General features: G+C 33.5%; 2 protein-coding genes across 2 annotated transcripts; both read left to right on the forward strand.

Annotated features, from left to right (window-relative positions):
* The first annotated feature begins 9943 nt into the window (after positions 1-9943).
* Positions 9944-13618, forward strand: LOC133181176 (sulfotransferase 1B1-like). The gene is made up of 5 exons (XM_061315748.1): positions 9944-10166; positions 10790-11110; positions 11553-11656; positions 12184-12343; positions 13242-13618. The coding sequence occupies exons 1-5, from the start codon at positions 9944-9946 to the stop codon at positions 13346-13348; spliced, it is 915 nt and encodes a 304-aa protein (XP_061171732.1). The 3' UTR covers positions 13349-13618.
* A 5254-nt stretch (positions 13619-18872) lies between these two features.
* On the forward strand, positions 18873-21667 carry LOC133181834 (sulfotransferase 1E1-like). Its single transcript, XM_061316463.1, has 4 exons — positions 18873-19095; positions 19445-19560; positions 21165-21324; positions 21561-21667. The coding sequence occupies exons 1-4, from the start codon at positions 18873-18875 to the stop codon at positions 21665-21667; spliced, it is 606 nt and encodes a 201-aa protein (XP_061172447.1).
* The last annotated feature ends 842 nt before the right edge of the window (positions 21668-22509 follow it).

The following is a 22509-nucleotide window of genomic DNA, read 5'->3' on the forward strand; positions in this document are numbered from 1 at the left end:
TTTTCGGAACTTGTGTTCAATCCCGTTGACATATTATCAATAAAATATGTTCAAAACAATTTAACCCATTATACCATATGTCCTTTTTCAAGATTCCTCAAATTCAAGTTAAAGACGGCTAAGGGTTTTTAGCTCACCTGAGCTGAAAGCTCAAATGATCTTTTCTGATCACATTTTTGTCTGTCGTCCGTCCGTCTAGCTGTCCGTCTGTAAAATTTTTACATTTTTGACTTTTTCTGCAGAACCAATGAGCCAATTTCAACCAAACTTGTCATAAACCATCCTTGTTTTAAGAGGATTCAAATTTGTTCAAATGAAGGGGCATGTCCTTTTTCAAGGGAGATAATGAAGAATTAGTAAAAATTTGGTGAAATCTTTTAAAAATCTTCTTCTAAACAACCATTGAGCAAGAAAAGTTTTAATTTATGTGAAACATTCATTACATAGTGTAAATTCAAATTTGTTCAAATCGAATGGGGCCATAATGGGGGATCAAAGTTTTACACAGGAACACATGTATATTGGCAAAAATATTTAACATTATATTTCCGCACTGCCAATTAGTCATATTGATATGGAAGCATCCTCAAGTATGTTCAAATAATGTCTCTCGAGGGTAGGGTGGGGAAAGTTTTACAAAGGAATATATGAGAAAAAAATCTTCAAAAATCTTCTCAAGAACAGCAAAGCCACGATTAGTCATATTGATATGATGGAACGCCGGGACTGTCTTATATGAGGATAAAACATTATATGCAGTGTTCTCTTCATTATATGTGGTACTATTTTAATTATATAAAGTAGTTTTTACAGTATATCGTGTGCAACTTCCATTATATACAGTACTTCTTTCATTATATGATGTAGATATGCCATTATATTATGTACATCTATCATTATATGAAGTGGTTTTATCATTATATGAAGTGCTTTTAACATTATATGCGGTAGATCTAACATTATATGCAGTGAACACAACAATATATTATGTACTTCTCACAGTATATACAGTATATTCATCATTATATGTAGTATTTCTGTTATTATGATGATGCTGATTGTTAAATATTATGTCCGGTCCTGTTAGCATTCCGTGCGGTAGATTTTGCATTTCGTCATGATGTAGACACAGTATTATATGCGGTGCTTTCTTCTTTATGTGTATGATCTTTCGGAAGCTACCTTTCGGAACTCTCTGTTAAAAATTGGTTCTTCTTTTTATCGACCTTGAGAACTCCGACATTTCCTGTTGAATTCAGTACAATAAAAGCATGCGTATATACATTAAAGCAGTTAATAATTAATGCTACGTATATATAAACAGGTTAGAATGTTTTTTAAAGATATGAAGTGGGCAATAGAGTAAAATAGAATCCATTCTATATTTCATGGTATGAAGTAACGAGAGGGGGGGGGTTGTTGGGTATGATAGAAATATTTTGGGAGTGGAAAAAAAATGAGGCATTTCTATCTTTTTTGTGAACAATATGACATTCAAAAAGATTCATTTCATATATAGGACAATCAATGTCAAAAAAGATATTTAAAAAACTAACTGCATTCCTATGCCTTCGAGTAGGCAGGGCTTTAACAACGACTTATAGAAAGCACTACAAGTATTTATCTATTTATTTATTTATTTATTTGCTTTTTTAGGCCGGGTGGGATGTGCTAATTTTTTACAATGTAAATTACCCTTTTATCTCTCATTTTATTTGATAGAGGGGGTTCTACATGTATATATTATGGCCGTAGGAACCGGGGGGGGGGGCACGCCCCCCCCCCCAATAATTTTGCCGATATACAGTTTACTATAGAAAACATAGCTACTATATGCTTGTGCCCTCTCAATTAAAATGTTTGATGACCTTTTTTTTTTTTTTTTTTTGCTTGTCAAGGAATTTTTGGTAGTAGATAGTGCCCCCTCAACTGAAAATGTATAGCTGTGCCCCCCCCCCCCAAAAAAAAACAAAACTGAAATTGCTTCCTACGGACCTGTATATATATATATATATATATATATATATATATATATATATATATATATATATATATATATACGTTGTATTACTGAGTAATTTCACCACATACCTTTTTAGAATTAAAATCTTTAAGTACAACCCACGACTCAATACATTTTATGTTCTGAAAATCGTTTATCTTCTCCTGATACATTACATAACATTCACATAGTATAACTAAAGACAATTTCAGCATTTTTTTATATATACGTCATAGTTTTACGAAAGCCTATTAGGATCAAACTACGGTAAAAAAAAAATTAGAAAGGCGTTATAACGCCTTTTGAAAAGGCGTTATAACGCGGAAAAAGGCGTAATAACGCAAATAAAGGCGTAATAACGCCTTTCCAAAAGGCGTTATAACGCGAAAAAAGGCGTTATTACGCCTTTCCAAAAGGCGTTATTACGCCTTTCTAAAAGGCGTTATAACGCCTTTTTAAAAGGCGTTATTACGCCTTTCCAAAAGGCGTTATTACGCCTTTCTAAAAGGCGTTATTACGCCTTTCCAAAAGGCGTTATTACGCCTTTCCAAAAGGCGTTATTACGCCTTTCCAAAAGGCGTTATTACGCCTTTTAAAAAGGCGTTATTACGCCTTTTTAAAAGGCATTAATACGCCTTTCAAAAAGGCGTTATTATGCCTTTTGAAGGGCCATTAAGATGTCTTTGACAGTTCCGTGCTTTTAAAGTGGGGGGGGGGGGTCCCATAACATTGACAAGCAAACAAAAAAACAAGACCCCCCCCCCCCCCGAAAAAAAATAAACTGCCTAAACTTGAGGGGAAACTTTTTCTAATTTTTCGGTAAAAGGGACTAAGCAATGAATTTATGATTTTTTATATTTAAACTATAGCAAGACTATTCTCCCAAAAAGTCGGGTGGGGGACCCCCCCCCCCCCCCCTCACATTCGTACTACCGGCCTGTTTGAAAAGGAGTTGTATCCAAAAATGGAAAGGCGTTATTTTAAGATAGTAAATATATGAAAGACTGAACCAAAGTCATCTTTATTTATGCAATATTTAGATTATAGTTTTAATATTATAAATTATATTATAAATTATAGAATTTTTTATATTCCTGCACATCTCGCAGACAGTTGTTTGCATTTTGCATGCATATTAAGAGAAGTCAACACTCTACTTTTGAAAATCCAGGATATATATAGGCAGAACCAGCTTTGGGCTTTGCTAGCCACGAATTAAAAATTCATGTCAAATTTGAAATATTTTTCTCTCCTCTTGGTAAAAAACAGGCTAAATATTTGCAAAGGTATAATGAGCAATTAGCCTTCAACAAAATTTCTGAAATCCATACACCTTGGTAGAAGCGTCTGGCATCAGAGAAGGACTACGTTGGTTTAACACTGAAAATATTTTACACATTTAAAAATCTTTTTTCCTAGAAATCTAATTATAATCAGTCCCCAGGGTGGGCTAAGTAAGTCATGTATTGAAAAAAAAGAGGCATAAAAACGCCTTTTTAAAAGGCGTAATAACGCCATTTCAAAAAGCGTAATAACGCCTTTTAGAAAGGCGTAATAACGCCTTTTGGAAAGGCGTAATAACGCCTTTTGGAAAGGCGTTATAACGCCTTTTTAAAAGGCGTAATAACGCCTTTTGGAAAGGCGTAATAACGCCTTTTGGAAAGGCGTAATAACGCCTTTTGGAAAAGCGTAATAACGCCTTCTGGAAAGGCGTAATTACGCCTTTATTTGCGTTATTACGCCTTTTTCCGCGTTATAACGCCTTTTGAAAAGGCGTTATAACGCCTTTTAAATTTTTTTTACCGTAGCTTGATCCTAATAGGCTTTCGTATAGTTTAACAATTAATGCAACAATAAAATTATTTCAGTAATAAGTGCATCTCTCTGTCTCTCTCTCTTTATCTCTCGTTGTAAACTACTGAAGTATAATTATTGATATGACTTCGAAATTCCTTTAATATAGGGATAAATATTATGTCAGTGGTATGTGATTATTCCGCGATGCTTTGGCTGACGCGTGGTTGATTACCAATTATCAAAGATAACCCTAAATCATTAAAAATTTTCATATCTAAGAACGAAAAAAGGTAGAAATTTCTAAATCTAACAAGGGGGGTTCCGAAAGGTAGCTTCCGAAAGATCATATACACATAAAGAAGAAAGCACCGCATATAATACTGTGTCTACATCATAACGAAATGCAAAATCTACCGCACGGAATGCTAACAGGACCGGACATAATATTTAACAATCAGCATCATCATAATAATAGAAATACAACATATAATGATGAATATACTGTATATAATATGAGAAGTACATAATATATTGTTGTGTTTACTGCATATAATGTTAGATCTACCGCATATAATGTTAAAAGCACTTCATATAATGATAAAACCACCTCATATAATGATAGATGTACATAATATAATGACATATCTACATCATATAATGAAAGAAGTACTGTATATAATGGAAGTTGCACACGATATACTGTAAAAACTACTTTATATAATTAAAATAGTACCACATATAATGAAGAGAACACTGCATATAATGTGTAATCTTCATATAAGACAGTCCCGGCGTTCCATAGATATGGAAGCATCCTCGGGTAGTGTAGATTCAAGTTTGTTCAAATCATGACTCCCGGGGATAGGATGGGTCCAAATGGGGAACAAAGTTTTACATAGGAATATATAGAAAAAAAAGCAGATGGTGAAGAAGAACAGGGTCATATTGACTAAGGTGAGCGTTGTGGCTCAGGGCCTCTTGTTCGGCAAACAAAAGGAGGGATGCTGCCTATTGAAAGTAACAATAATTGCTTATACTTATTTTGTAATTCAGATAATATTATGGATAGAATGGAGGTAGGGGGCAGGGATGGCAAGTGAGTTGCAAGAGAATGGGAACGAATGAGAGTAAAAGTAGAATGGTAGGCGCAGAGAGAAGAGATTGGCCGAGTGCCAACAAGGGGCCCAGCCTAATTTCATTTGCAAATGCATAATTTCCTTTGCAACAGAAAATGAAGCCGAGGGGAAAACGAGGTCAGTAATTTTCATGTATTTTTAGAAATAATACATATTAATCTTGAAAAATGAATGTTACGTTCGGTGCGCCTATCCATCCTTTCAGGTGGGAAAACTATGCTAAAGTAATTTACCTAAAGATTAAAAAGCTTTTAAAGAAAAATCGGAGGCATGTCTCTATTTGTAATCTAACATAGGGTATTTAGAGCCTATTGCATAATCTAAAGCTGTAAACATTAATTAAAGGTCTGCACTAAAGAGTGGATTTATTAGGTCATTCTATCATTGCTAAATATTGGAATGATGAAAAGTGAACTGTATAGGGTGTAGAAAATCAAATTCTCCTGCTAAAGCTCATACATTACCGAGTTTTAATTTTTTTTAAAATAAAAATTGAATTATTTTTGGGATTTACAGTGTAAGAGAATGCCCATTTTGCAACTGTCGTTTTCTTTCATCATCTTAAAATATTTGTACGCAAGCATTACATGTATTTCTTGTCGATATAATTATTGTGAACCCTCAATAAAAGTTTTGACAGTTTAATTGATTCGGACATATGGAAAAAGTTTCACAAACTTCTAGATGTACTTGCAGGCAGGATTTTGAAGAAGAAACAAATGTTAAATAAATTAAAATACCTATTTATATATAATTTTGAATAAAATGTTAATGAAATTTACTATCATTTATATTATAAGATGGGACTTAGACATTTCGTTAATACATATACATATTAGGTTAATACTATAATGTGTTTTGGCATTGGATCCGGAAAAAAAACTGGCAGCGACCAGAATTATCTAATACACTTTATACGGTATTGTATCAAATTGCTTCTGGTGAAAAAAAAAAAAACAACAAATCTTCTCTACCATTTTCATAAATCTTAAATAGAGCAAGTGTTTTCAAAAACATAGCAATGGCATTCAAAAGCATAATATCATAAGAGATATTCGATGGCATCGGTGTAAAAATGTTTAAAATACAGGTATTGTATTGCATTGAACCATACGTATGCCGTTTAATTGATGACTATTTCACATTTTGGATTTAATGCACTTGATTATCTTTCACAATCTTTGATAATTTCAGTCAGTGTACGTTAGTTTCTTCTTACTCTTGGGATTTTTGCAAGTTCGTAGTTATGCTGTTTTCTTCAGAATTCACATAAGAAGGAGACGGGAAGAGTTTTATATCATACATTTTGTCTCTGTGATAGTTTATTCTGATTGCTCTTTTTGTAACAAATCGCAAGAAACTTTTAACCTTAAGGATGCTTCCATATACATCGTGGCCTTGTGTTCTTGACAGAAAGATTTTTAAAGATTGTTCATATATATTCCTGTGTAAAACTCTGATGGCCCATTATGGCCCCACTCTATACCACCTGGGGTCATGATTTGAAGAAAACTTTAATCTACACTACTTGTGGATGCTGCGAAATGAGTAAAACTAATCTTGGCTTTGCTGATTTTTAAGGATTCCCCCCTATATATTGCTATGTAAAAATTTATTGCCTAATGTGGCCCGGCCCATCCTAACCATGGGGGTCATGATTTAAACAAACTTGAATCTACACTACCTGCATGGATGCTGCCAAATAAGTAAGAGTGATCATGGCTTTGCTGTTCTTGCTTTTTTTTCCCTATATACACGTATTCCTATGTAAAACTTTTAACTCCTATTGTCGCCCCATCCTAGCCCCGTGTGTCATGCATGTTTGAACAAACTTGAGTCTATATGATGTAATGAAGCTTTCAAATAAGTTTTTTTTTTCTGGTCCCAGTGGTTATTGACAAGATTTTTAAAAGATGCCGTTAAATTTTCAAATTCATACTTACGGTTTCTTCCTTGAAAGAGGGCGTGATCTTCATGTGAACAAACTTAAATCCCCTTAACAGAAAGATGCTTTGTGACAAGTTTAGTTGAACTCGGTCCTAGGTTCTTGAGAAGAAGTTAAAAATGTGAAAAGACGACAGATGGTGAAATTCTCTATTGTTTATACAGCAGAGAGTTTTGCACAAGAAAAAAGGGTCCTAAACTGGAATTTGCAAATGAAATGTTTTTTTTTATATCTACCTTATCATGGAATTAAGACAAATTTTTGTCATGTTGTCACAAAAACGTTTTGGTTGAATAACGGGTCATGATGTAAGGCATTACATGAGTTTGTAAGACATGACATGGGTTTCTCTTATTTTTTTTCAACAAGTACTGTTGTAAAAGACATAATTAACCCTCATATGTATTCAATTCGATGGAAGAGTGTCAGCGAGGCATGTCATTTTATTTCAGTAGATTTTGTGGCATGTAATTTGTGCATCTCCGAAAGTGTCCTCCAAACAGAAAAATAAATGTTTCACCAAAACGACGTATTTTTGTACTGATTTGATTGCGTGGATCAATATGAATTCCGTAATGACCTTCTTTCCCTTCTCCGCTTCGACTCCGCCATTTTTTGGTGCAAAGGACAAAGACATTATACCGGGAAAAAATGTCATGCATGAATATTGCTGTCTTTGATTTGATAAAAATGTCTTAAAATCGTTGTTTCAATTTTTAATACTGGGTGACGTACACAAGAGGATAACCTTCTCTCCCTCTCAGTAATTTGTCATTCCTTTTGCAAACGTGTAATTTATATAATAAATTAATGATCTACAGTGTATAATGAAATATCATTCGCCTATTTTCTCTCAATCTTAATTTATGTTATATAGATATAAATAATTTTGCTCTATATAACTTGTATAACTTGTCGAGCGACTTAAGGAATTAAGAACTGATCGGAAACTATTTAAGGTCATATCTACCCTTCCATAACCGTGACCACTTAGCACATTGTCGATGCGTCGTAAACTGGACAATTAATCCTTCTTGCTTAGTACTGATTTATCTACAGTTTTTGTGAATGATCACAGTGCAGATACAATGGGTATGTATATTTACGAGACATTTCTTGAATTGATCGTTAATGTTTTCGAAAAAACATGTAATTTGTATAAGAGGTGTATAACTGTGTTGTCCCATTTTCTACCCCGGTCAAGTTTACGACAGCGGACTCGTGTCATCATTAGCTCAACCCCGCCTAAGGAATAAAACTCCGACATCGATGTCGGCGTCCCATTGTTATCCTTTTGGAGCAGGTCTATTTAGCCTTACACAAGTTTCTTTGATGATGCATTTAGTGATATACATGTACATACATATAATGCCAGATTTGTTTTGGGTGTTGCATCAAACAAATTCTAAATGCAAGGTTACAGAGTTGCAGTTATTCTATTAAAGTAACTATAATACTACCTGGGGCAAACAGGCACGGATCATGGATGAAGCAATCATTCCTTACTATAGAAGAATTGCAGTATAGCATTTCTTCCGTAGGGGAAAGATTCCTAAACTGCTGCTTGCAAATAATCCGATGTAAGTTTTGCTATGCATGGCAAATCTCTGCAAGGTGAGCCTCTCCAAACTTGCATGGGTGATACATCTAAAAATGCTTTCAGATTTTTTTTGTCAGCTGTTTACAGAGAGCGTACAGTAATGATTAACTCACTGAATGTGTCGTATTGAATATATATTTGCATACTCTCTTTTTCCCACTATGAACCTTGCACTCACCAGTTGCGTTCATAGCGCCATGAACGCAACTGCTCCTGCTACATGTATAAGTGCAGTTGTTTTCCTACACTGGCGCAGTAGCGCGCATCATTCAATATGCCAGTAGAGCAATTGCTATTCATAACGCCATGTTCACTGAATAACGTTGTTTATTTCTTAAATGTTTTAATAATTGTATGAGAATGTGCTTTAAAATTAAGGACAACAGCTGAGCTGTGTAATGTTTGAAATTCTAGAATGATTGACGTTACCTCAAGTACTCCTTCAGACATATTTAGAAAAGCAATTGAACTCAAAGGTACACTAACTCTATCATGAACGATGGAGTTTGTAAAAAGTGATTATTTTGTAAATTTGTAAATAACATTGAATTACCTGATTTTTAAAAACTTTATAACCCCTGTCTGGTACTACTGAGCGCTAAGCTTTCGGTAGTACATAGTTGTATCTTGGTTCGAACCAGTATGTGATGCTGTCATATAGTTGGGTGTGACTAACACTGGTTGAAAATAAATAAGTATATAGATTACAAACTTGCATGCAAAAACAATGGTCTTTGATTTTTGCAATTTATATAGAAATTCTGTAATGTTTGGTGATATACAGGCTTTAATATTGTATGGGGGGATGCTCTCCTCAATTTATGATAGATTTTTAAATTACAAATTGTAGAATGTTTTAACCATATGCTTTTTTAAATAAAATATAATTACCTACCAACCCACACCAACCCCTAAAGGATAAAATATTGCGTTTCATTTCAAAAGATTTTTTTTTTGAAGGACATTGTTTTTGCCCACCTTAGCTTCTGTCGGATTTGTATTTATATATTTAATTCGCAATTATTCTTATGACACCATTAACTAAATACAAAGTGTTATAAACGAACAAAAATTACAATCTTTTGCAATATATTTATGGAAAGGATATACAAATAATAATTTTGATGCTACATGTATAACAAATTTCATTTTCAGTTTATTGACTTTCTTCACTATTTTCGATAAGTAATAATTAATGTTTTGATTATGGTTTTCTCTTACTATATAAACATTGGACTGAAGTTGTTTCCTTAAAAACACTTATTAATTGATTTCGATAATGCATATTTTAAAGAATCAGTAAGACAATATGAAACTTCGCACCTGAATATTTTAGTGTGTTGTCTTTCTGACACATTTTCTATTTATGAATAAGAATCAGCATTATGACTGATTTTATATGTGACACTTAGTCTAGTGGTCATAATGCAGATTATTTTTATTGATAAATATATACATGTAATATGCCAGAAAGAAGATATGATACAGAAGTCTCGGAAGAAGATATCATTAAAGTCAGCGACAGCCATGGAAATGTTATGGAGTTTTTGGAACATGGAGGACAGTACATCAGTGCTAAAGGGGTCATCATGGGAAAGTTCCCTAATCCAAAGACCAATTTCCCAAGGTTAAAAGAGATGAACATCAGATCAGACGACTTCTTTCTGTGTGCTTATCCAAAAGCAGGTTGGTTAAATTTACTCATTGTAACAATTGAGTAAGATTAAATACATCGTAATTTTCATACAAACCCGAGAGCTTAAAACAAGTACTGTGTAATTGCAATTCTACATCTCAGTATGTGAAGTATAGATCACTTAATTTTATAGTTTAAGTTTTATGATCGGAGAGGTGTAGAATGCATGGCATTTTAAGTAAATTTTCAAAAAAAAGTCTACATGTAGCTTAGATCAGGATAAGGGGAAGAAAATGAGATGGGTGAGGGAAAAATGGAGAAATTCCGGTGAAACTTCGACAAATTGTCAAACTTGAAGTTTTTAAAAGGGAACTCAAAACTTTATAGAAAAGTGTGTATATACATATGGTTTGTCTTAAAAATAATTTTCTGGCTCATTTTATTGCTGTATATAAGATTATTTTAGTCCTGCTTTTATTATGTACATTGCTATATTGTTGTAAGCTCTTAAGAGTTTATTTAATATTTAAATTTAATATAAGGCTGAATATAAATTTGATTTATTATTATTATTATTAAAATTATTCCCGAACCAGTGTTATAAGCACAGACGAGTTACAATGAACAGCTTTGAAATTCTTTATTTAGCTATAGTTCTGGTTATCCTTTCAAGGAACACATTGGACGTGGGAAATCATGAGTATGATTCTTCAACAAACTGCAGAATATCATCCACTTAAAAAGGAGACCCACATGCTGGAATTCAACACACCGGAAGTGCTGGAGTCAGTGACGTCACCTCGCGTGTTTAATACTCACTTGCGGCCAAATAATATGCCTCAACAATTTTTTGATAAACATTGTAAGACAGTTTTTGTACAACGCAATCCCAAAGACGTAGCAGTATCCTTTTATTATCACTGTATGCAAACGATAAAATTTTGCGGTACTTTCATTCAATTTATGGACTTTTTTATGGAAAAACATGGGCCAGGTAAAAATGCTCTGTAAAATAATAAATAGCTGATGTCAAGATATCTTCATTTAAAGATTGTTGATTTGAATTTTCATACCATGAAATAGGATTTCTGAAAGGATTTGAAATTAAAGATAATCTTATATAAAGCATTCAAATACCATATTTCAGCAGAGTCTATAGCGAGGATTCAATTTTGCCATTATATTGAAATCGCTGATATTAACTATCGCAAACAGTTTATGCTGCACTGGGGATAATATCTATGTTTCTGGCATTAAAAAATCGCGAAGACATTTCTCGCTTAAATATCTAATGAGGACTACGGACAATTCGTTGCATATTGCTAAAATGCCCCTTAAACGGTATACCGGTATAACTTTTCTGAAAAAATTAAGTTTTTCTACTCTATCTACAACATATGAAGATAACTAACGATGCGTTTTATGTGTTACAGAAGTGTATCACTCTGCCTGGCCTCTCTATACATTAGAATGGGAAAAGTACTTCAAAGAACATCCAGACCACCCTGTACATTATATCATGTATGAAGATTTACAACAGGTACCTTGCACTGTCTTTAAACTCGTATTTTAATGAATTATGATGTGTTGAATGATTATCTGATATAAAAATTATTACTAAACTGGAAATCACAAAATCGAGTATATGATTTAACAATTCGGGCAAAAGTTTTTAAAAAATATTCTTTATATTTCTATTTATAGCTTTAATGTAAAATTAGTAAGCTCTTACAATGTATCCTTGAAAAGGGGGGAACTAAATAAAAAAAATGTAAATTGCTCATGATTTTAAAAGTTTGCTATAGTTTAAGTGTATATGTGTATGTATTTTAACGTTTTAGAACCTAGAAGGTGTATGATAAGTCCTTCAAATATCACTTATAAATAAATATGGTGTGTTTTTCATTTAATAAATAAATAGGATTAGGAACTGTGTGATAACAGATTTGTCTAATTAATAGGGGAAAGATAACCAGAGGTTAAATTGTATTGAATATCAGTGTTCAGCATGACCAGTGTGTCTGTCGGTAATTTGAATAAGAAATGTATGTTTTTCATGCATTGTAGGATCCAGTCAGTGAAATAAAGCGTTTGGCTGCCTTCATGGATAAACCATGTGACGATCAACTTGCCAATCAGATCGCTGAAAAATGTTCTTTTCAAAACTTAAAGACTGCGTCCGATACTGTCAAAGGAGGAGACCGCAGCATGTCATTTTATAGAAAAGGTGCACAGTATATGATTTTTTAAATTAAAATATTTTTTTATCACATGTTTACCCCTTTATCCCTTGGATATCATTAATTTTATATTTTTTAATATCCTACTGCTGTGACGACACAATGGGTTTTGCGTGAAAGTGCTGAAGGTAAATAATGTGAAATAATCTATAAAACAGTGTAAACATTGATAATGATGTATAAAACATGTGATAAAAAGAATATCCCATGATTTGTGCTAGGGTATGATTTTTATCCAATGCGTTTGTGTTTTTATTCCCTCGCCAAGGCTTGGGCATAAAAAAACCCACACACCTCGTTGGATAAAACTCATATCCAACCACAAATCATGGGAGATCCCATATATATATCCTTTATACTTTGGAAAGGAGGGTATAGAGACCTAAAATTAATTTTGTCAAAATACTTCTACAAATGAAAAGTAATATATTTCAGGTGCACTTCTCGTGTAAATAATTTCCCTATATCCTTTCTTTATTATAAAGATTGATTTATTGTATGTTGTTTTAAGTCCCATTCGAGAATTTTTCACTCATATAGAGACGTCACCATATACCGGTGAAGGGCTTCAATTTTTTTATCTTTACTCGGCACTCAGGGCCATTGAGCAGTGAGAGATCGATCTTTATCGTGCCAACGCCTACTGTGACACGGGGCCTCGGTTTTTAAGTTCTCATCCGAAGGACCCGCAACTTTCACTTCAAAGTGCCGAGCGCATGGCGAAGGAACAGTTGCTACCCATTTGTTATCGACCTAGGTCAGTCGCGGCCGAGATTCGAACTCACGACCTAACGATCACGGAGCGAGCGCTCTACCGACTGAGTTACCGTGAACGGTTTATTATAAAGAATGTTGGTGTTGATGACAGTTTTATTTCCTTTTCAGGGAAAGTGGGAGACTGGAAAAATCATTTTACTGTTGCCCTGAACGAAGAGTTTGACCAATACCTACAACAGCATAAGACAGATACAGTATATAAATACGAAATTTAGAATATATACTTATCCACTCTTGGATTCCGACTACGCATGAACGTATTGACATTTTTAAGTCCGTTCAAGATTCGCTTTAATGTGCACTTTTTGTGTTCACTCGCCTTTTTGTAACAGGTTATTTGAACAGATGGACTTTACAATTTATTTGGAAATTATAACCTTTGGAATTGATCTAAGGATATAATGAAGAAATTTTAGATGAAGATTTTCTGGACTTTTACATGCTCCAGTAATAGAACAAAAATTAAAAGATGCCTTCGGATATAACCGAATCTAGTTCTTTATAATTGATATTCCTTACAAGTAAATACTGAAAATTTACTCAGCTGAAAGTGCTAATTTTTCAAGAATGTATTTGACGACATGCCCTTATGAAGCATTATCTTTTTTTTACGTTGATTTTATGGGTTAATTTTTAATGGATTCTTACTGGATCTTACTTGTTTACAAATGGAAACGTATTTATTTTAAAATTTTGTTATTTTTATTATTATTATTATTATTTTTTGTTTTCATAGTATGACCTCGACGAAGTATCTTTGAAACGACCTATATGTAAAAAGAAACCAATGCAAAATATATTATGGGAGGGGATTAGGATCTTCCGCTAACTTTTCGGTATTTTTAAAAAATGCGATAGAGTGGGCATCACTTCCATACATCAATAAAAAGGGGTTGGCAAACGGTCTTTCAATGAAATTTTTCATATTAAATCAACAGCAAAAGACTTTCTGGAAAAAAAGGTGCTACAATGTAAGGACTGGCCACTCCTCGTACTACAAGTCTGCACACATCTGTAGGTCCTCAGCAACACAACTCTTAAATTTGAATGTATTACATTAAAAGGTTCTATACCATTATACTTGTTTCTAAAATAACGAATAATATTTACATTTTTACATTCAACAAGTCGACCGCGTTTTAAAACCTTTAATAGAACACTATTTATGGAATATTTTTATTTACATTTAACGGATTGCTTTATTGATCAACCCTATATGTCAACGATCTTGTCAACCTGATTGCTATCCTACATGTACAATGTATATACCTAATATAATTTTGAATAAAATCTTATTGAAATTTACTATCGTTTATAATATAAGATGACAAATACTGTGAATGACAAACGTGCGCGTCGATCAAAAAGGTTCGCTCATCACCAGATCTCGTAGAACGTCCAACCCGTTTGAGAAAATGAACCTTTAACTTGTTTTTATAACTGCTTAATTGTTGGCTAATGCATGCTTTAGTTACTTTCTAATAGGTAATGTTCTTTCCGGTCAGTAATTTCTAGTCATAGTTTTGTTGTTGAAAATGTGACTATGATTGTTTTGAATGGAAGAAAACATGAATCCACACTACTTGTGGATGCTGCAAAATGGGTAAAACTAATCATGGCTTTGCTGTTCTTGAGAAGATTTTAAAGGGTTTTTCCTTTATATTCCTATATAAAAATTAATCGCCTAATGTGGCCCCACCCTAGTCCTGGGGGTCGTGATTTGAACTAACTTGAATCTATACTACATGTGGATGTTGCCTATATATAAGTAAGGCTGATCATGACTTTGCTGTTCCTGAGAAGAAGATTCTTTAAAGTTTTTTTTTATATACATGTATTCCTATGTAAAACTTCAAAACACCAATTGTGTTTCCTCCTATAGCCCCGTGTGTCATGTTTGAACACAGTTGAATCTATATTATGTATATAATGAAGCTTTCACCTGAGTTTCATCTTTTTGACCTAGTGGTTATTGACAAGAAGATGTTTTAAAGATGCCGTTAAATTTTCAAATTCATACTATCCGTTTCTTACATTAAAAGAGGGCATGGCTCTTCATTTGAAGAAACTTAAATTCCCTTCACACAAAGATGCATATGTTTTGTGACAAGTTCAGTTGAAATCGGCCCTAGATTCTTGAGAAGAAGCCGAAAATGTGAAAAGACGACAGACGGACGCCGACACCTTTCGATCAGAAAAGCTCACTTGAGCCTTCAGCTCAGACAGTAAAGAAGAAAATACATGTAATACCTATGGAAACTCAAGCACAATAAATCAAAATCTATCAGTGAAATTCTGTATATTGTTTATACAGCAGAGATTTTTTTTGCACAAGAAAAAGTTCTCTTTACTGCAATTTGCTTTTATGAAATGTTTTCATATCCACCTCGTTATGGAGTTCAGACAATTTTTTTTGTCATTTTGTCTCAAAAAGTTATGGTTTAATAACGGGTCATGATGTAAAACATGACATGAGTTTCTCTTATTTTTTTTCAACACGTTTTTGTTTGTTTGTATGTTGTTTAACGTCCCTCTCGAGAATTTTTCACTCATATGGAGACGCCACCACTTGCCGTTGGAGAGCTGCAAATTTTGTCCTATACTCGGCACTTACGGCCATTGAGCAGTGAGGGATCTTTTTCGTGCCAACACCTACTGCGACATGGGGCCTCGGTTTCTACGGTCTCATCCAAAGGACCGGATCAACTCCTTACTTCGCGACTCTAGACCAGACGCTCTAACCACTTTTTCAACACGTAATCCGTTGTAAAAGACATCATAAACCCTCATATATATTCAGTCCGATGGAAGAGTGTCAGCGAGGCATGTCGTTTTATCGTTTTATTTCAGTAGAATTTGGAACTTAATTTGTACATCTGCCATCTCAGAAAGTATCCCCCAAAGCAGAAAAAATGTTCCACCGAAACGATGTATTTTGGTACTGATTTAATTGCACGAATCAATAAGAATCCCGTGATGTTTGCTGACCTTCTTTCCGTAGGAGAGAAGGTTTTTGTTTTGTGTATGACACCCGGTATTAAAAATTTTGCAACAAAATTTTAGGCATTTTTATCAAATTAAAGACAGCAATATTCATGTATGACATTTCCCCCTATATACCAAAACATGTTATTGTATATAATGAATTAAGGATCTACAGTGTGTAATAAAATATCGTAAGTTTATTCTCCCTCAATCTAAATTTATGTTATATAGATATAATTAATTTTGCTTTTAACATGTATAACTTGTCGAAAGACATAAGGAATATAAAGAACTGATCCATTGGAAGCTATGTAAGGTCATATCTACCCTTCCATAATCAGGACCGATTTGCACATCGTCCATGCGTCGTAAACTGGACAAATTAATCCTTCTTACTTAATTATCTTAATAATTAACTTAATTATTGTGAATGATCACAGTGCAGATACAATGGGTATGTATATATACGAGGCATTTCTTGGATTGATCTTTAAAGTTTTCGAAAAACATGTAATTTGTTTAAGAGGTTTAATGTCCCACTATCTACCCTGGTCAAATTTTCGACAGCGCACTCTTGTCATCATTAGCTCAATCGATATCTGCGTCCCATTGTTTTCCGTTTGGAGCAGTTCTATTTAACCTTACCGCGGAGCTCTAGTTACTTTGATAATGCATATAGGGATGTATATGTATAATACCAGATTTGCTTTGGGTGCTGCATCAAACAAATTCTTGATGCAAGGTTACAGACTTGCAATTACGCTAAAACTATAATACTATCTGGACTAAACGGGAATGGATCATGGATGAAGCAATCGTTCCTAGGTAAAGGGATTTGCAATATAGCATTTCTTCCGTAGGGGAAAGATTCCTAAATTGCAAATAATCCGATGTAAGTTTTGCTATGTATGGCAAATTTCTGCAAGGGGGACCTTTGCAATAGATATTTGGCAAGTAGCTGTAGCCCCCCCCCCCCCCCCCCCCGGCCAAACTTGCATGGATGATACATCTAAAAATGTACAAATGCTTTCAGATTTTTTTCAGCTGTTTTCAGAAAGCTTGTAATGATCAAGTCGTTGAATGTGTCTTATTGAATATACGTGTTGGTACCTGTAGGAGACTTTGCTTTTAAGTAAAGGAGAATAGCTGAGCTAAGTAATGTTCGAAATTCTAGAATGATCGACGTTTCCTCAAGTACTCCTTACATATTTAGAAATACAATTGAGGTTAAGGTACACTAACTCTATCTTGAACGATGGGGTTCGTAAAAAGTGCTTATTTGTAAATTTTTAAATAACATTAAAAAATTATAATTTTAAAAAAATCTTTAACCCCTTTTTGTTACTACAGAGTGTACTGAGCCCTTAGCTCTCGGTAGGGCCATCCTTAAAAAAATTGTTAGTTTGGAATTGCCGCCTGGGAGGTTTCAGACCCAGGAGGGAGGGAGAGAAATTATTATTTTTCCCAAAATTAAAGTTAAATTAAAAATTGATGATAAAAATCAAAATAAGCAGTGAACACATTATTTTCTGCCTTTTTGAAAATGGTATCTCCCATCAACCGTGAACTCAGTTTTGCTTAGATCCAACACTTAAGTGATTTTGGCACATTTGATAACAGGCCAAGAATTGATTGAATAAAAACAATCTTATTCTTGGTCAATAAAATTGTTCCAGGAGGGGTCATTTAAATGAGGCGGGAGGCAATTCCAAACAAACAATAAATTTATTTTGGCCTAGTAGTTGTATCTTGGTTCGAACCAGTATGTGATGCTGTAATCAGTTGGGTGTGGCTAACATCGGTTGAAAATAAATAATTACAAATGTATATAGATTTCAAATATGCACGCACTGGACTTTTTGTGCTATTTATAAAGAAATTCTGTAATGTTTGGTGATATGAAGAATTTAATATTGTACTGGGGATGGGTGGGGGTGCTCTCCTCAAGTTTTTGATAAATTTTTAAACTACAAAATGTAAAATTTTTTAACCATATGCTTTATTAATACTTTAATCAAATAATAAATTTTCGAAAGAAAATTTGTTTGATTCATATTGATAATATGGGCGCTATTGGTACGTAGATATTCCGTTATTAACGTCAAATCAATAGGTAACTCTAGCGATTTCTGAAATTTATAAACACAATGTATTATTCTTCGTAAAAAAGATATCATCTACCAACCCACACCAACCCCTAAAGGATAAGATATTGCGTAACATTTCAAAAGATGATTTATTTTTTTCAAGGCCTTGAAAGGACATTGTTTTTGCCCACCTTAGCTTCTGTCGGATTTGTATTTATATATTTAATTCGCTATTATTCTTATGACACGATTAACTAAATACAAACTGTTATCAACGAAGAAAAATTACAATCTTTCGCAATATTTTTATGGAAAGGATAGACAAAAAAATAATTTTGATGCTACATGTAATAAATTACATTTTCAGTTTATTGACTTTTCATTTACTATTTTCGATATATAATGATAAATGTTTGATTATGGTTTTCTTACTATATAAATATGGGACTGAAGTTGTTTCCTTAAAAACACTTATTAATTGATCTCGATAATGCATATTTTAAAGAATCAGTAAATCAATATGAAACTTCGCACCTGAATATTTGTAGTACATTGTCTTTCGACACATTTTCTATTTATCATTAAAGATAGCATTATGACTGTTTTGAATCTCACGCTTACTCTTGTAGACTAGGAATGCAGATTTTTTTATTGATGAATAGAGAATATGCCAGAAAGAAGGTATGATACAGCAGTCTCGAAAGAAGATATCATTAAAGTCAGCGACAACTATGGAAATGTTATGGAATTTTTGGAACATGGAGGACAGTGCCTCAGTGCTAGAGGGGTCATCATGGGAAAGTACCCAAACCCAAAGACCAATTTCCCAAGGTTAAAAGAGATGAATATCAGGTCAGACGACTTCTTTCTTTGTGCTTATGCAAAAGCAGGTTGGAACACTATTTCATTTTTTCTTCATTGTAACAATTGAGTGAGATTAAATACATCATAATTTTCATTCAGACCTGAGGGCTTAAAATAAGAACTATATAATTGCAATTCTACATCTCGATATGCGAAATATAGAACACTTTAGTTTTTTCAACGAACAGGTGTGGAATGCGTGGGATTTATAAATTTTCAAAAAAGTCTAGCTTGGATCAGCATAAGGGGAAAAAAATTAAATTGATGACAGAAAAGTGGAGAGAAAATTATTTCTGATCCAATGTTATTAACACAGATGAGTTATACTGAGCAGCTTTAAAATTATTTAGCTATAGTTCTGGTTATCCTTTCAAGGGACACATTGGACGTGGGAAATCATGAGTATGATTCTTCAACAAAGTGCAGAATATCATCCACTTGAGAAGGAGACCCACATGTTGGAATTCAACACACTGGAAGTGCTGGAGTCAGTGACGTCACCTTGCGTGTTTAATACTCACTTGCGGCCAAATAATATACCTCAACAATATTTTCAGAAACGCTGCAAAACAGTTTTTGTTCAACGCAATCCCAAAGACGTAGCTGTCTCGTTTTATTATCACTGTAGAGAAATGATAAAATTTTGCGGTACCTTCATTCAGTTTATGGACTTCTTTATGGAAAAAAACGGACCAGGTAAAAATATTCTGTAGAAACAATAAATAGCTAATGTCAAAATATCTTCAATTAAAGTTTGTTGATAAAAATTTCCATACCATGAAATATAATTTCTGAAAGAATTTGAATTAAAGATAATCATATATACATTCAAATACCATAATTAAGCAGACTTTTTAGCAGGATTCAATTTTGACATTATATTGAAATCGCTAAAAATGAATATCACAAACAGTTAATGCTGAATTGGGGGTAATAGCTATCTTTCTGGCATGATAAAATCGCTATGATTTTTCTCGCTAAAATATTTGATGAGAGCTACACACAAATCGCTGCGTATTGCTAAAAATACCTCTTAAACGGTATATAACTATACTGAAAAAAAAACAACATTTTCTACTCCATCTACAACATATGAAGATAACTAACTAAGCATTTTATGTTTAGTGTATCACTCTGCCTGGCCTCTGTATACATTAGAATGGGAAAAGTACTTTAAAGAACATCCAGATCACCCTGTACATTGTATCATGTATGAAGATTAATTTTTACAACAGGTACCTTACACTTCCTTCAAACTCGTATTGTAATTAATATATGTGTTTAATGGTTTTATGATATAAAATAATTACCAAACTGGAAATCACAAAATTACGGAAGCCTGTAGGTACCAGGTAGAAAAAAAATATTTTATCCGGCGGCCGTCACATAAATAACTGGCGACCGCCAGATAACTGATCAAGCGGCCGCCAGATAATTATTTGGCGACCGCCAAATAATTTTCTGGTGACCGCCAGTTAAAAAGATCTGGCGGCCGCCAGATAAAATATTTTCTTTGGCACCTACCGGCTTCCTTAGTATATGAGAAGGTTTATGATAAGTCAATCAAATTACGCTTATGAATAGATATTTACATTTTAAAATTTCTTCATCCGAGATAAAACTAAAAATATGAAATGTACTCGATTTCTACATAAAGCTACTGGTTCATCGATAGGCGTAGTTTTCAAAAACGTGCGGGGCGGGACAGAGAGAGACAGAAGGAGGTGGGTCTTGTAGCAAGTGAATTTACGGAATCAAGAGCATGTAAATATAAGGAATAACTGTCAGATTTTTTGGATTCATGACGATGATCGAGCAATTGGCTCAATAATTTGCCTTCGAAGTTTATGCAAATTATCATGCAAGCCATTTGCTTGAACACATCAGTGAACCAAAAAATTAGACATTTATTCCTAATTAATTAATGTAGTAAATAAATGGGACTGGGAACTGTGTGATAACAGATTTGTCTAAGAAATAGGGGAAAGATAACCAGAGGTTAAACAGTTTCAAACAGTAATGAATATCAGTGTTCAGTATGACCAGTGTGTTTGTCAGTGATTTGATAAGAATTGTATGTTTTTATGCATAATAGGATCCAGTCAGTGAAATAAAGGGTTTGAGTGCCTTCATGGATAAATCATGTGACGATCAACTTGCCAATCAGATCTCTGAAAAATGTTCTTTTCAAAACTTAAAGACTGCGTCCGCCAGTATCAAAGGAGGAGGCCGTAGTGATCCATTGTATAGAAAAGGTGCAATACATACATACATACATACATACATACATACATACATGTACATACATACATACATACATACATACATAAACATACATATATATTTTTGAATGTAGGGTATAGATACCTAAAATAATTTCTACAAATGAAATGTAAAATATTTCAGATGCACTTCTAGTGTGAATAGTTTCCTGTATCCCTTCGTTATTATGAAAATGTTGGTGTTGATGGCAGTTTTATTTCCTTTTCAGGGAAAGTGGGAGACTGGAAAAATCATTTTACTGTTGCCTTGAACGAAGAGTTTGACCAATACCTACAACAGCATAAGACAGATTCAGTATATAAATACGAAATTTAAAATATTTACTTATCCACTCTTGGATTCCGACTACGCATGAATGTATGTTAATCATGTGAAGCTTTTTGACATTTTTAAGTCCGTCCATGATAAGTTCGCTTTGATGTGCACTTTTTCTGTTCCCTCGCCTTTTGGTGACAGGTGATTTGAACAGATGGACAGAACATTTTATTTTGAAACAAAGAGACATTTGGATTGATCTAAGGAAATGATAAATTTTATAAGATTTTCTGGATTTTTATTTGCCCCAGAATAGAATAGAAATGAAACGATTCCTTTGGATAACCGAATTTAGTTCTTTATAACTGATATTTCTTACAAATAAATACAGAAAATTTGTTCAACTGAAAGTGTTATATTTTCAAGAATGTATATGAAGGCATGCCCTTGTGAAGAAGTATCTTTTATTACGTTGATTTTATGGGTTGAGTTTTATGGATTCTTACTTGATCTTACGTGTTTACAAATGGAAACGTGTTCATTTTAAAATTTGTAAATTTATCATTATGATTATTATTATTTCTTATTTTCATAGTATGACCTCGACATACAAAAAAAGTATCTATGAAACAATGTACATGTAAAAAGAAATCAGTATAAAATATATTATGGGAGGGGGTTAGGATCCTCCGCTAACTTTTCGGTATTTTGTAAAAATGCAATAGTATGGGGATCACTTCTATCATACATAGGCTACATAGGCGTCGGAATTTTTTTTTCAAAGAATTGGTACTGAAAGAAGTTCGACCCCCCCCCCCCTCCACGAAATAGGATTTTCGGGTTTGAACACTTCAATTTTTTTTTCATTTTTTAAATCTACAGCAAAAGATTTTTCTTGAAGA

Source organism: Saccostrea echinata, unplaced genomic scaffold (assembly GCF_033153115.1).
Source record: "Saccostrea echinata isolate AGI-Se365-2 ecotype Australia unplaced genomic scaffold, CSIRO_AGI_Sech_v1 ptg000001l, whole genome shotgun sequence".
Classification (NCBI taxonomy): domain Eukaryota; kingdom Metazoa; phylum Mollusca; class Bivalvia; order Ostreida; family Ostreidae; genus Saccostrea; species Saccostrea echinata.